The 15,973-nt window shown below is 31.5% G+C and overlaps 1 protein-coding gene and 1 long non-coding RNA gene across 10 annotated transcripts; both read right to left on the minus strand.

Moving 5' to 3' along the window:
* Nucleotides 1-1,275: 1,275 nt before the first annotated feature.
* LOC145037688 (uncharacterized) lies at nucleotides 1,276-4,807 on the minus strand. Of its 4 annotated transcripts, none has more exons than XR_013678948.1 (9): nucleotides 4,009-4,807; nucleotides 2,734-2,836; nucleotides 2,551-2,614; nucleotides 2,392-2,461; nucleotides 2,216-2,284; nucleotides 2,053-2,127; nucleotides 1,814-1,943; nucleotides 1,643-1,731; nucleotides 1,276-1,454 (listed from the first exon to the last, which is right to left on the minus strand). It is a non-coding gene; the product is annotated as an uncharacterized LOC145037688 (long non-coding RNA). The 4 variants fall into 4 exon arrangements; XR_013678947.1 differs by having other exon boundaries at nucleotides 2,386-2,461; nucleotides 4,009-4,806; XR_013678946.1 differs by having other exon boundaries at nucleotides 2,216-2,461.
* Nucleotides 4,808-5,493: 686 nt separating this feature from the next.
* On the minus strand, nucleotides 5,494-14,009 carry LOC145037686 (uncharacterized). 6 transcript variants are annotated; one of them, XM_078986392.1, is made up of 7 exons: nucleotides 13,792-14,009; nucleotides 11,777-11,849; nucleotides 8,684-8,861; nucleotides 7,503-8,187; nucleotides 7,328-7,420; nucleotides 6,110-6,222; nucleotides 5,494-5,849 (listed from the first exon to the last, which is right to left on the minus strand). In XM_078986392.1, exons 1-6 carry the CDS (start codon nucleotides 13,809-13,811, stop codon nucleotides 6,156-6,158), a joined length of 1,116 nt encoding a protein of 371 aa, XP_078842518.1. In that variant the 5' UTR covers nucleotides 13,812-14,009; the 3' UTR covers nucleotides 5,494-5,849; nucleotides 6,110-6,155. The 6 variants fall into 6 exon arrangements, with proteins under 6 accessions (XP_078842518.1, XP_078842513.1, XP_078842516.1 ...); XM_078986387.1 differs by having other exon boundaries at nucleotides 7,305-7,420; nucleotides 13,792-14,006; XM_078986390.1 differs by lacking the exon at nucleotides 11,777-11,849 and having other exon boundaries at nucleotides 7,305-7,420; nucleotides 8,684-8,856; nucleotides 13,792-14,005.
* Nucleotides 14,010-15,973: the final 1,964 nt, after the last annotated feature.

A 15,973-nucleotide genomic window follows, 5' to 3' on the forward strand; every position in this document is an offset into this window, starting at 1 on the left:
TTGATGTAAAAGATCTTTAATTAAAGCGTGTTCTTCTTATTTCTAATGTGTTCATAAATTTTATCAGAAAACATTAACCAACATTATCAAATTTAAGAACTAACAAGCGTAAATAATTCCTTTTGTTTTATACTTCAATAACTTATGATATCTTGAAAATTTTATCAAACTTGATTGTTTGTTGAAGTGGACGAATCCATTGGTTATTTTCTTCCCGATGGAGTTTGAGCTTAAAACCAAACCATATAATATAACAAAAAAAAGTTTTTCTCAATTCAAATATATTTTCATAGATATATTTCAGGAACTACAATCCAAAACCATTAAACTTCAATTATCTATTACAATGTAATTTTCTCTTAGATAAGCAAGTAAACAAAAAAAAAAAAAAAAAAGACACTTTATTGCCATGACAACCAAAATCCCCTTTAAGTCGCACGTAAAAGTACACTTTGTTGTTGAAAATCACCTATGGAAGGAGTTCTCTACCCCTCAGGTGGAAGTATGGATGTGTACATCCCCTTACTCCCACGAACTAATGGGAATTGGGCATAGTAATAGTTGTCGTGTTAATGTATAACATATAAACATATGCACAAGAATCTAGTGCAAAAAACCAACACTACAAGAAAATTTTGATTTAGCTACGGAAAAATTCCGTAGCAAAAAACTGAAACTCTGTAGCTAAACATAAATAACTACGGAAGTTGCTACAGAATTTGTCATGGATATTTCGTAGCTATATCTCTTGTAGCAAATTGTTTAGCTATGGAATTATAGTTCCGTAGCAATTTTTCTACAGCCCTTGCTACCTCATCTATTACGTAGCAAGTTAACTACAACAAACATCCATAATAATTACGTAACCATGGGTTCCGTAGCAAATTCCGTAACTGTTTGTTCTGTAGCAAATTCTGTAGCTGTTTGTTTCGTAGCAAATTTCGTAGCTACCTGTTTCGTAGCAAATTCCATAGCTGTTGTTTCGTAGCCAATTTCGTAGCTGTTGTTTCGTAACAAATTTCCTAGCTACTTGTTCCGTAGCAAATTTCGTAACTACTTGTTATGTAGCAAATTCCATAGTTGTTTGTTCCGTAGCAAAATCCATAGTTGTTTGTTCGTAGCAAATTTCGTAGCCATTTTTCCGTAGCAAATTTTATAGCTATTTGCTATTTTTTTCGTAGCCATTATGCCACAACAATAGGTTCAGAGCAAATCACTATGGTAAAAATATTCAATAAAATTAAATATTCAATTATAATTTTCATAAAAAATATATAAAAATATAAATTTAATAGTTACATTGATTTTTATAGATATATTACATCATAAAAATTCTTCTACAAGGTTACCAAACCATCAAAACTAAATATTAATTAAAAATAAAGTCACACACTTCAGATTTAAACCATTACGAACACACAAATAGCCATAAGTACTCAGCCAAAATGTAAAATCTGCAAAACCAAATTTACAATCAACATGATTAAAAATAATCTCTTGTATGTTAATAACGACCAAAAATGAAAGTACTTTAATTTTGGACAAAAAACCGTAAATATCATAAATACAAGGACCATTTTTGTAATTATACTTGACAATTTTATCAAATAAATCAAAATATAAATGCACTTACACCACGTACCACTTTCTTGGAGGATTTCATGTGATACATTAAAAGGGAAGATCATTGGAGTCAACAACACCTGTCACAAAACTTAGGTACCATGGAAGCTAAAGAAAATATAAAAAGAAAAAGAAAACGGTTAAAAATAAATCATTTTATCCCGCAAAAATACATTGCTATTAATCTTACCAATTTTCCATCAAAATCATATGAATTGAAGACACATTTGCCATATAGTCTTAGATTCTAGGTATTCATTAATCGTCTTCTTGTAGATATCATGATATTCCTATGTTGTAACTTCTTTAGGATTCCTAAGCTGAAAAAAAAAAAAAAAAAAAAAAAAAAAAAAAAAGGTTACACATATCTAAAAAACTTGAATATTATTTTAAAAACATAAACTTTAAATTCAAACATTTGTAAATGACCTATATATGTTGTGTGTTGTTAGTGAGATCCCACTTCCAGTACTTCTCAATAACTTTCTTGGTTTTCTTCTTTTTCTGTTACAAACAAAGAAACTATATAAAAATTAGATCTCCATCTTACGCTACATGAACTCGAATATATAAATAAAAAAAATGTGCTTACCTCAACATTGTAATCAGTCCCACTCAGACCGATCTTCAACTACCTTAACTTCTTTTGTGTATCCCTATTCTATTGTGGGTAAAAGAAAAAGTACATTGCCTATTTAGTAGTGTGACTAAAGTACAAGGCTATTTCCCACATTTTGAACATTAAAAGAGCAAAATTCATGCCTTTACTTTGAAGTTCAATGAGAAGTTTATTAACATCACGATTTTGCAGCAACTCTTTATGAACAAGAAGAGTTTCCTAGTAACAAAAAACATATTAAATAAAATAAATAAATAAAACAACAAAAATATGTTTTTTGCACAAGATATGTTAAGGAAGATAAATACCATAGCACTACAGGTTGCTGGGTAATCCGTTTTTGCATCCAAAATTATGTTTTTTCCTTTTTCCCTGTGAGCAGATTTTAAAACATAGACATGACAAATTTCATCTAGAAAGTTATAAAAAAAAAGCAAAATTACTAAAATGTCCTCAAATATCTTTTAAATTACGGAGAACATAAATCTTACCAGCATGAGTGAATGACCAAGAACATGTATTATTGTTGCAGACTTTATTTAAGAAATCAGTTTATTGTTGCCTCTTATAATCACAAGATTAACCCTTTACCAACTGCATATGGGAGACATTAATATGTTTCAATCACTAAAAGGTTAATTAAGAATTTAGTGCTTCTTCTCCGGTTGGTTCTAGAATGATAATACAAAACAATGTTGATTATAGTACCATATTCATGAAGAATAGAGATAATGAGTGCGTTAAAAATGTGTTTAAGGTAAAAAAGAAAATATAAGTGAGGTGTTTGTAATGTGATGTACCACACAAAAGCATAGTTACTGCATAGACTTATGAAGCTCAGTATTACAATTATTACCCATTATTGTGTATAATTCACAATGCTTGAGCAAGGTCTGATGATCACATGAGCACAAGAACAAACAATTATCGAATCATATAGATTCACTTGCATTGACAGAAATGGAAAACAATGGAAGTAATCAGTTGGATGTCTCAACTGCTCACCAGAGTTTTCAAAACATGGATGTTGATCTTTGTTTCAAAACTAATGATGATCAGAATCAGATTAGCCCTTTTAGAAACTTCCTACAGAGGGACTTTGGTTATAACATGACCCAATCATCAGTTGTTGGCTCATCTTGTGCTACCACAACATTAGTGAATTCACAAAATGCTCCCAAATTCTAATACTCCCTTACAATTGGAGTCCTAATAATTATCCCAAAATAAGAAGTAAAAAATCACAGGTATCCTCACAAATTACATAAATGGACTCTAGTTAGGAACGGTGAATGTAGTACAAAAATAGCTACAAGTCCAAGAGACATTGATTTGACGATTAAACATGGTAAAAGATCTCAGAAGGCTATAATCAAACAAACTAATCACAAATCCCGAATAGACATACGATATTCCAAGCAGAGGAACTATAATCAATAGCAATGTCATCAATAATTAGAAATTGGTTCATGTAAATGCCGATCAAAAATCGTATATTTTTTCTTAGCCATCAAGGGTGAAACCACTAAATTGGCAAACAATTTGACTCAATCGATTGATTTTCTCCACTACCACATAAAAGTTAAGAATTGTTCAACCAAATCTGCATTGCAAGTAGATAATCGATTGCAAAACAAATAAATTTGAGAATTTAAGAAACTTATGACTTATTTATGTTGAATAATCTAATGGAGAGATCAATATCCTTCAAGCCATTGGATGATAGAACGAGAAAATGGAGCAAAAAGAAGAGAGAAGAATGTTACCTGGTGAATGCGAAATCCCTAGGAGCTTTAGATTTGCTTGAAAAGATGCTTGTATTGGGACGAACGAAGTTGATTTCGATATGTGTAGGGAGAATGCAAAATCGATTAACGTGGTGTTCAGTTCGCTTATATAAACGAATTGATGAATTCAATTTGGATTTGACTTTTTGGAGTCAAATAAGGTTCGATTGATTTTGGTTGTTCACAACATGGACGTTAAATTCCTTGGGGACGATCAGGTTTCGCATTGAATGTTTGTACTTCGGGTCAAAATTGAGTTCGCATCTACGATCAGCTATTGGGGTTGTTAATGCTTTGCTTTGCTCCTGATGTGTGGTTTGTTCATTCGCATCTAGTAACAAATTTGGGGAAGAAAGAAAAGTGTTCGCATATGGTCCTTACAGTTTCAGTGTTTTGGCAGTTACTACCCACTTTCGCAATAGGAGTAAAGTTTTGTGAAGTATGCAGAATTTTCTATTCGAATCCCTACAGTTTATGCGAAGTGGCAAATTTTACCTAGTTTCACATTTGGCGTATTTTTACCAAATAGCTTCCTCTGCTATTTTAACGACCGGCGTGATGGGTGGCTGAGCAACAGCGGCAACAAGTTGAGAGAAGGAGAGATGCGATCAGCATCCGACGATGATGGGTTTGAACGGGACACCTCTAATTTGGGTTGGGAGGAAGTACATTTGTGTGGATTTACAAATTTACCCTTAATAAAACATTGAAACAAACATTATGGCTCAAGTTCATCAAATGATTCTTTCTCTTTTCTTTTTTACTAAAAAAACAAAATAAAACAGTTTTTTTTTTTTTTTTTTTTTTTGAAAAAGTCGGTACAAGGCTGAGGGTAAATAAATTTTGATTTAGGGGTAATAATTTTCAAAACCTAAAAAATATGGGGATAATATTATTATATGAAAATTAGCAAATGTATGTCATCAACATCTAAAAATTACAAAATATTTATAATGTAGAAATTATATTATAATTAAATTTTCAAAACAATTAAAAATAATATTTAACTTTTTTTGTTGAGTTTTCAAAGATAATTGTGTATTTTTAATATTTGCTACGGAAACATATTTCGTAACTACTTGACTACGGAATTTTCCGTAGCCAAATACCTATGGATTTGGATTTCGTAGCTATTTTGCAAATTCACCTTTTTGTAACAAGTTCCATAATAAATTAACTACAAAATTTTCCAGCAAAATAGCTACGGATCCCAATTCCATAGCTAACTAGCTACGCATTTTTTATTTCGTAGCCAATTATGTAGCCAACTAGCTATATACATGGATTTTGTAACAAGTTTCATAGAGAACTAGCTACAACCAAAAAATTTGTAGCATTATTTGTAGTAAACTAGCTACGGATTTTAACTTTGTAGCGACTATTCAAGATTTAGCTACGGAATGCAATTCCATAGCCATTTCCGTAGCAAATTAGTTACAACCAACCATTTTGTAACATATTCCGTAGTAAAATAACTATAAATTTAGATTATGTAACAACTTTACGTAGCTACTTAAAATTTAGCTACAAAATGCATTTCCGTAACCATTTATATAGCAAAATAGCTACGACAAGTCGTTTTGTAGCGTATTCTGTAGTAAAATAGCAACGAGTTTTTATTCCATAGTAACTTTGTGTAGTTATTTATGATTTTTCTTGTAGTGCAAAATGTGTAAGAAAATTCTACACACGTTCCTTTGCGTTGATTTCATGAGCTACAAACCCAATGTTTTCCTCTCAGCTAACTTTGAGTTCAAATCTTTCACAAATCGAGTTCCTTTATTTGTCGACGCTTTTTGCCACCATGTTACAAGTTCATCCTATAATTAATAAAAGACATAAAGAATTAACAACAAAAAAAAAAGGTAAATGCTATCCGTGTTTGAACTTGAGATCTTATTGATAGATTCTCACTCAATTTACTTTTTCTTTTATTAAGTGTGTCCAAATAGATTGTTGTCTAATACTTACACTTGGAAAATAAAAGGAAAAAAATATGTTGTCAAACGTTAGGACTTAATTAACAAGGAAAGCCTCATTTTCGTGACTATCTCAAAAATGAAAAGCGATGGCTAATTACCTCAAGAAAATCACAATTAGAGACATATTGACTTTCTACCAAGCATTCAACACCTCCAACTTTGACAGGAATAGGTTGCTTTAGACCTCTCCATGGGTTTTCTCCTTGTAACCCTGCAAGATCATGAAGATATATCAATGTCATACGATTTGTTGTTCACAATATTTTTTGTTTTCTGTCCTACTAAGTGGTATTTAATAAGCTATAAAATGATTAGTTAAAGCTTCTATTAGACTATAGGTGTGTTTGGCACTGAGCTTTTGGAAGCGTTTGGGAGTTTCTAACTTTTAGCTTTTGATAAAACGATTTAGTTTAAACAAAAAGTTTTGTTTGGCAGTACGAGTGTTTAGCTTTTAGTTATAACAAAACGCTCCGATTCTAAAAGCTACTTTATATAGCGTTTAACAAAACGCTCCTGAGCTTTTGAAATCAATTTTCATAATTACCCTTAAAAATATATTTATATATTTATTGATTTTTAATCAATTGTACTTTTATGTAATTTTATATATTTCAAAAGCTTTCAGCTACTTTTGCCAAACATCCATATAACAAATAAAAGCTACAGCTTCCCACTACCAGCTACGTGCTACACGCTACACGCTACACGCTACCAGCTAATCGCTATTTGCTTCCAGCTAACAGCTACTTTTACCAAACACACCCTATATATCTATCAAGTCATGGAGAATGGAGGGAGTGATACTTTGACATGGGCATATTATAGTTTAATCCACCACATATGGATAATTACAAATAGATTCCTCGAGAATTGTCATGGGCAATCTTGGTTCCATTTCCATACGCTCATTAATGGCTTCTTAGAGTGGCATTAAATCTAATTCCCGTGCAAGTATATATATGCCTTCCAAATTCATCCTTATTATACAAAGAACGTTACATGAGCATGATTATATGAGTAGTGTTATTGGACATATTATTCTGTTGAAATAATTAGGATTAAAAGCAAGGAATAGCAACATAGGTTCTTTTTTCTTTATTGTTCATTTCTTCTTATTACAACATTGTATTTTAAAAATATGAATGATTACAACAAAAGAAATCAAAACTTACGGCTAGATTTTTTTTAATTTTTTAAAGTATGAAGTCTGATTTAGAAAAAGATTGAAAGCATCATGACATAATATACAATGAAACGGAACTACGCTTTTTAAAAATAATATGAAATGAATACCTGTTATGCATGCAACATAGTACCTTGATCCCCCTGCTCCCTCTGCCCATTTGGCAACCCGTAAACGTAGAAAATACCCATCTAAATGTGCAAACGGCAATCCAGAATTCGTCCACCTGGCATTTCATAACACAACATTCAACGTAAATTCACTTCAAGATATCATGCAAATAAATAAAATATTAAAGATCTTCTTACTTGAGGATATCTGTACGTGATAACCTAAGCCTCCTTATTGTGTCAAAGATATCTTTTGGTGCTTCTTTAGTTACTCTTTCGTACAAACTTATGCGTTTCACAACACCCTTGACCTCTTTCTTTTTTATATTTATTAAATCGAGAGATTCATGACTACATTTGTCAGCTTGTGTTATTGGTTCATGTGGTAGACCAAGAGAGAGAAAAACACTTTGAAATCCCATTTTTCGGCTCTCCAAACTCGGAGTTTTGTCATAAACACTTTGATTTTCGTGGGATTTTAAACCTTTCAACATATTTGATATCCAATTCATGAAAGAAACATCATTGTCAACCTTGCGTTGTTTCTTTATTCTTCTAGTTCCAAGAACCAATTGTTGTTCAAAGCTCACTCTCCTCTTCCTTTTAGTCAGCAAATTACCACTTTTGCAACTTTCCATGCTTCCATGGCTATCAACCATGTGTTTCTCATGTTGTGTATTTTCAAGAAAAGGGTCGTTAAAGCAACCATCTTTTTCAATTGTAACATTACCCTTTTCAACATGTTCTTGAGGCTCACACTTAGTCAAAGGTTCAATTTTTAAAGCTGATTTAATATCTGAATCTGACTCATCAACACGGCTAGCCATTTCCTCTTCAGATACCTGGTTAGAAAATTGTTCGGATGCTCTTTGGTGTTGTGATCCTACAAGAAACCATATTTACCCTTTTAAAATTTTTCACTATAGCCTTGTAATTTCAAATTTTCTTACTACAACATTGAACTTTCTAAATATCTCATATTAGAACATTGTATTTATGAAAATGTACCAATTATAACAATGGGGTAAGCAATTTAAAAGATAGGACGTTACCACTTACTATTGCTATAATCAGATAGATAGTCAAAAGATAATATCAATAAATAAAAATACACTCTTGTAATAACAATAAATGAACATACAATGTGATAAAACACTTTTTGGCTAAAATATCACATACTTTGTAACAATGAGTGGTTACAAACTCGGGAAATTAAACTAAAAAAACGTCTTATTTCGAAAAAAAATGTTTGTCTTACCCTTTTCCTTGTTTGCTAAGATTGGATTTAATTACAAAGACAATGATTTGTTTGCAACAAAAGTCAATTATAATAGATAGTTAATAACTCATAAAATTACTTAAAAGTTCAAAGAATTCACCACTAATATCGCTTGTGCCAACGTCCAACATAAAACACGGTTTCTTCTCGACAAATTTGATGCTTAAACCTGTTTGTGGAGACCAAACTAGCTCGGCTAATGTATCGGACCCCACAAAAGGCATCATATCTACCCTTGGATTTGCATTTGCACCTGCACCTGCAGCCATATTACTATTCTGCCATTGGTTAGTAGTATCGGCTACGAGACCTAAATTTGCTTTGGTATCGTTCATATATGCCATTAGCCAAATATTAAAGCCAATGAGAAATCCTGAAATTGGAAGTGAATTCAAGTTGAGATTCAACATGTAAGTTATAATCAAAACTTCGTATACAAAATAACTTTGTTGATCATTTTATTAGTATAATCCATAACTTTTATTATAAAACAAATGAAGAAGCAAGGTGGTATAATCACATGGGTTTGTAGGGAGCTGTCCATTTCATCATTTCTACTCTAGGTTGGGTGTTTGACTTATGTTTTGTTTTAATGAAGCTTTTCAACCAAATAAAATTCCTTTTGTGTATGTTTTAATGGAGTAGATGATATTGTCGAAAAAAGTTATTGTACATTTATTATGTATGTTCTTTTTGGTGTAATGTAAGTTTGGAAGAAAAATTGGTATGTGTTTTTCTCTTCCACATCACACATAGGAAAACAAATACACTCCATCTTCTTTTTTGTTTTTTCTTCTAAAAAAAGTTAAGTGACTATAAAGGCCTTAAACCAAAATTTGGTATTCAGGCTACAAGTTTATGCCAAAATATCAACCTCGATCTCCATCCATGGGAGATTCGTCAACGAATGAGAATGATGGGCAGATTACACTAAACTATCCTATGATGTCAAGAAACAACTATGTTGCATGGGCCATTAAAATGAAAGTATTCATGCGCGCATAAGGTGTTTGGGATGTTGTAGAGCCTGGTAAACCAGAAGATGTAGTTGAAGTTAGAAAAGATAAGATAGCATTTACATCCATCTATCAAGGAATCCCAGAACATATGTTGTTGTCATTGGCAGAGAAACAAACAACAATGGAAGCATGGGAGAATCTACAAATTATGTACATTGGGGCTAATAGAGTAAAGACAACAAGGGTGCAGACGTTAAAAGCGGAATTTGAAGTTCTATATATGAAGGAGATGGAGACAGTAGATGAGTTTGCTTTGAAGATAAACAATGTTGTAAGTAATATTCAGGCCTTAGGAGACAAAGTTGGGGAAGAGTATGTAGTGAAGAAGCTACTACGAGCAGTTCCATCAAAGTTCTTGCAGATTGCATCAACCATTTAGCAATTCACAGACCTTGATAAGATGGTTGCTGAAGAAGTTGTTGGTAGGTTCAAAGCTCACAAGGAGAGAATATGAGGGCACAGTGAAGTTGAATAAAAGAAGCTTTGTTGACTCACCAATAGTGGTCTGAAAGAAACAAGAAGCAAAGTAAAGAGGACTCAAAATCCTTTCACAGCTCCTACCATAGTAGTCCAAGCAATCAATGAGGTCGTGGCAGATGGAGTAACTATAGCAACCGTAGAAGAGGCCATGGAAGAGGTCGCAGAAGAGGCCATGGAAGATGTGTTACTGACCAACAACGAGAAAGAAATTGGGGGGGGGGGGGGGGGGGGGTTCATCTAACAATCACGACAATAACAAAATCCAATGTTATAATTGTGAAGAATATTGGCATTTGCCTCAAAATGTAGAAGCCCAAGACGTGAAAGGAACCATGAAGCAAATCTGACCCAAAATCATGTTGAATAACCATTATTATTGACTTCTTTTGACAATAATGAATCAATGAGGGAGGTGTTACTGAATGAAGAAAAAGTGACACCAAGACTGAAGTTAGCAAGTGATTAAACGAATCAGTCAAATGTGTGGTATCTAGACAATGGAGCAAGTAACCACATGAATGATCAGAAAGACAGGTTTTATGATCCAAACCAAACAACTCAAGGTTATGTAACGTTTGGGCGTCGCAAAAACAAAGGAGTATAGTTCTTTCATCACGCGAAGCAGAATTCATGGCGGCAACAAGTGCAACCTACTAAGGGATATGGGTGCATCGATTGCTTAGTGAATTAACACCAAAGAAAGTGGTACTGCATGTCACCAACAAATCAAGCATAAATTTGATAATAATAATAATAATAATAATAATAATAATAATAATAATAATAATAATAATAATAATAATAATAAACAGTGTTTCATGGGAGAATCAAACACATTGATACAAGGTTTCATTTTATTTGAATATATCGAGAAAGGGGATATAAAAGTCACCCATATGAGTAGCAAGGAATAGAAGGTAGATATTCTCACAAAATCCATGGCAAGCAAGAAGTTTGAGGATATGCATAACTTGTTGGGAGTGAAGCAAATAAATATTATGGATTAAAGGGGAAAATATTAGTATAATCTATAATTTATTTTTTCTCTAATAAATGAAGGTTTTTTTTTGACACTTGTCACACTCTCAATCATTTTGCCACATGTCATTTTGTGGTTATTTTGAATTAATTTTTATTTCATATGTAGTTTTGTGGTATTCCTATTTTATTAGATTTCACATGGTATTTAAATTTAGTAATAAATGTATATCAATTTCATTAATGCACATTCCTTATAATTTCAATTTTTAAAAATAAAATCTCATTAATTTGCTTCAATTATTTTATCTAAATGGTTTGTTTAAATTTAAATGAGAAAAAAAATCACTTTAATTTTAGTACTTCAATATTTTTCTTATTTTTCTTATAAATTCAAATTTCTCAAATGTTTATACATATTTAATTGTTTTAAATACACTCATATAATATATGGGGCTCACACCTAGTTTATTATAAAACAAATCAAGATGCGGGTGGTACAATCACGTGGGTTTGTAAGGAGCTGTCCATTTCATCATTTCTAATCTAGGTTGTGTGTTTGACTTATGTTTTGTTTTAATGAAGATTCTCAGCAACATAAATATCCTTTTATCTATGTTTTAATGGAGTATGTGATATTGTCCAGAAAAGTTATTGTACATATGTTCTTTGTGGTATAATGTAAGTTTGGAAGAAAGAGTCGAATTAGTCTCAACTTTTGGCATTTGCTTTTCTCTTCCACAGCACACACACGAAAACAAATACAAATTCATCTTCCTTTCAATTTTTCTGCAAAAAAAAAGTCAAGTGATTATAAAGTCCACAAACCACCATGGTTTTAAGTTTTAACTTGATCTAGAGGTTATTGGGCCAATCTATAACTTTGGGCTTTGGGGTGTTCCAAAAATGATCTCATGTATTTTATTTTGGGTGTAGGAATTAAGTGAGGGAGTTTATACAATGCATTCCATATGTAAAAAATATGAGAATTGTAAATTCTCAAAGCAACTATAAATACTCTCAAGCATCCAAATATCTAACACATCCTATAAGTAACAAGCATCACTTGAGACACTCGCAAAATACGTCGTGGGTCTTTATCGTAAGCTTTAAGCTGTGAGCTTCTTATTTTGTTATGCTAGGGAGTCTCCAACCTAACAACAAATCCCATTTTTGCAACATTTTACACTAATCCAACACAATTTGTTGTACTATTTTGGCGTTAAACTTTGATGTATACAATTTAGTTTTTCAAGTTTGAGTTTAAGCATGCGTAGTTAATTTAATTTTATAGTATATTTTAACTATAATATTTGTTTTTTTAAGCAACTCCTAAACTACACCAACTGTTTCCAAGACTTGAACACTTAACTCTTTGAGAGGAACATTTTTTCCATTTTATGATATTGCTAGGCTATATAGCCTTTTGGTGTAATATTTGTTGCTTGTAATTGTATGTTATACATTAAATTGTTATTAATTACTTATATATGTATAAGTTATTTAGTTACAATTGTTTTAATTATATAGTCTTTAAATTTGTTGTAACAAAAAGATATAAGACAAATATGTAAAAAGCATATAAATAGAAGGGGTATTGTTGAAAATTTCTATAGGATAATGAAAAGGAATGTTGGAATATTATATTTGGAGCAAAAGGTGGTTTAACCCGTTGAATTTTCTAAGCACTATCTTTATTTCTCGAATAACACCACTAATCACATCTTTAGTTATTCTTATATCATACAAGTATCTTATCCATTATTGAAGTCCATCTTTTTGAATTTGAGTTAGGGTTAAGTTGTGAATTATTTAAAAAATAAATGATAAAGTGAAAACCATATCAAATTATAATTATACATAAAATAAGAAGATAGGTAACAATGACTATTGATCACATATATAGTGAATACAAATAAAACCGATCTGCTTATCATAAATCAATAGCATCAATTGATGTAACTACTTGATAGATACATTTATTTTTCCTAAAAGACATTTGACCTAAAGGTATAGATGTGTTCAAAATGTATCATTTTTAAATGGTGGAAGGTTTATATACAAAATGTATAGATTTAGAAGTAAAAATTATATAAATGTTTTAGCCCCTTCTATAAAACACAATAAATATATTTTAGATCGGAATGTTTCCCAAAAAGGAAACGTTCTCTATTTCTGACAACCATCCAAAAAAGAAAATTATTCCAATGTAAAAAAAAAAGCATTTTTAAATTCTCACAATTATTCCAATGTCAAAAAAAAAGCATTTTTAAATTCTCACAAGTCACAATTGAAAAAAAGAACCAAGTCATCTTGATATTTTCAAGTCCGGAAACAAATAAACCTAAATTGCCTTTGCATCCCCAAACTTTTTTTTTTTTTTTTTTTTTTTTTTTTTTTTTTTAATTTTCATTAAATTAACAAAACAAAATCGGGAAACAAAGAAAAAGAAAATCAAGTTCAAATTCGAAGATGGAAATATATCAATATTCATTAGAACAAAAATGAGAAAAATCCAATAATTAGCTGACATCTATAAATCCACGAATCTATTGAGATCTCTATTAAAACCCCAAAATTTTATTTAAAGCTATAAACATCCAAACTATAAACATCCATACACACAAAGGTACACAATTAAACAAAAGAAAAACACCTCAATTGCAGATTATATATATAAATATACTCATCACATATTAAAACCTAGAAGAAATGGTGAAAAAGGACTCACCTTACACGCCACACGACCATGAATCGGTTGGATTCTCTCTGAAAAGTCAAAACCTCAATGGTTGACCTTCTTTTTGTATTGAACTGACTACTCGTTTTCTGAATTTAGTAAAGAAAATAGTCATACACAAATGGAGATAACACTAGTTGTGGGTTTTTACGAAGAGAAGAGAGATGGAGGAAAAGAGTTTATACGCTAGGCGTCATAATACTAACAGTGACATTCATAGAGCTCCTTTAGTAATGTGGTTGATGATGTGCCACATGGGGACTTGTGAATGGTGAGAAGAAAATTTAGAAAACATTTACGACATTTATGAATCCTTGGCTGTTTATGGTCCCAAGCTCCCAATTCATCAATCTAGTTATTAAAGTATTTAATTTATATTTATTCATTTATTAGCTTTATTTAAATTGTAAAAGATTATTCGAAATCGTTATTTTTTTTATTTAAATTTTTATTACAAATGTGATAATTTATTTATTTATTTATTTTGTTATTATGAAAACATTGATTTTTTTTGAACGGCGAGCAAAAATAATATATTAGTACAAAAAAAAAATTAAGTAAGACGTTTAGGTGAAATACACACGAAGTTTGAAATAAGGGATATAGATCAATCTACATTATAAAATTTAGACCTAAGCTTTGTCCAATTAAAAGTGTTCATACAAATGTCATCCGTAATAACCATGATCACTTCTTATTTGTTTTTGAATACAACTCCATTACACACCTTCCAAATAAACTAAAAAGAGTGGTATAGGCAAGAGACAAAATAAGATTGTGAAGATTTCTTCCCCTATTCACAGAATTGGTCATCTCATGCTAGTCCGGAGACTTGCATAACAGACATAGACTAGAATATGTTCTAATCCCTCTTAATGCCAAGTTAGGAAAAATGGAAACTCTTTTTTGAAAGAAGCACCAGACAAAGGATTAACCTTAAATGGAATCCATTTCAAACAATGAAATTGAGAAGGTGCCACCACACTCGATTTTGGCAATGAGCTCACGCACATCTTTGACCGAAAAAGACCCATTTAAGTCTCATGTCCAGATCCAACTGTCACAATGTTTAGTACTCGTTTTACATTCACTAAATGATTTAAGAAGCCTATTTTTACTCCTAATTTTACAACTTTATATAGCTTTTGAGCTTAAAAAAGACAAATTTACGTTAAATTTCATGATGGATTTCAAATCTCATCGATCATGTTTCTTTGTCTCATTCATTTGGCATTAAGCTACTTTGGTGGGTCCCTCATTTCCTATTCAATAGGTGGTGGGAGTTGGACTTCCTTTTATGAAGTCCAAATTTCTTAAACAAACTGACAACTCGTTAACTTGTTTTTACAAGTTTGTCAAAGTTTCTTCGGTCCCCATCGCCTATTCGATGAGTATTAGTGGGAGTTGGTTTTCATCTCACGAAATCCAAATATAACATTTTACAAGCTTTTTGATATAAATTGACGGCTTGCATCACCACTTGTCATCGCAAGTTCAACTCGAGTTCCTTGGGTTCCCTTTCGCTTATTCAACGGGTTAGTTGGAGTTGATTTTCTTTTTATGAAAATCAAATTATAAAATGTTGTGCTTACAATTGAATTGATGAGTTTTTTTATTTCACTTGTTATTGCAAGTGCGACCTGTGCTTCACAGGTTTTCTACCGCATATTTCATAGGTTTTGGTAGGAACTGGTCTTCTTTTCATGAAGTGTAAATTGTCATAATGAATTGGCGGAATTTATTTCACTTGTAAAATAAAGTGCGACCTACTTTGGTGGGTTCCTCATCTCCTATTTGACGGGATGATGAGAATTGGACTTCTTTTTATAAAGTCCAAAATTTCTATGGAATTGACGATGCGATGGTCTTCATTTCATGAAATCCAAATATGCTTTTAATGAGTTAACGGATTTCGTTTATGTGCTCAAAGTTCTATTAATGATGTTTTCATGTTGAATATGTTCGGATTTCATTGAAGGTGCAGTCAAGATAAAAATATTTAGAAACTCATTTATCAGATACCAAAAAAAAGTCAAGTGGAGGACATCAAATTGCTAGATTTAAGAAGCCCAAAAAGTGTCCAATTCAAGGCTGTTTTTTTGTAACAAAGTTAAGTTTAAGCCCATTCCAATTCCATTTTAGTTTTGCTTCGTGGAGAGTGGAGACACATAAT

This window comes from Lactuca saligna, chromosome 3 (genome assembly GCF_052625555.1).
Source record: "Lactuca saligna cultivar CGN05327 chromosome 3, ASM5262555v1, whole genome shotgun sequence".
NCBI classification, from domain to species: domain Eukaryota; kingdom Viridiplantae; phylum Streptophyta; class Magnoliopsida; order Asterales; family Asteraceae; genus Lactuca; species Lactuca saligna.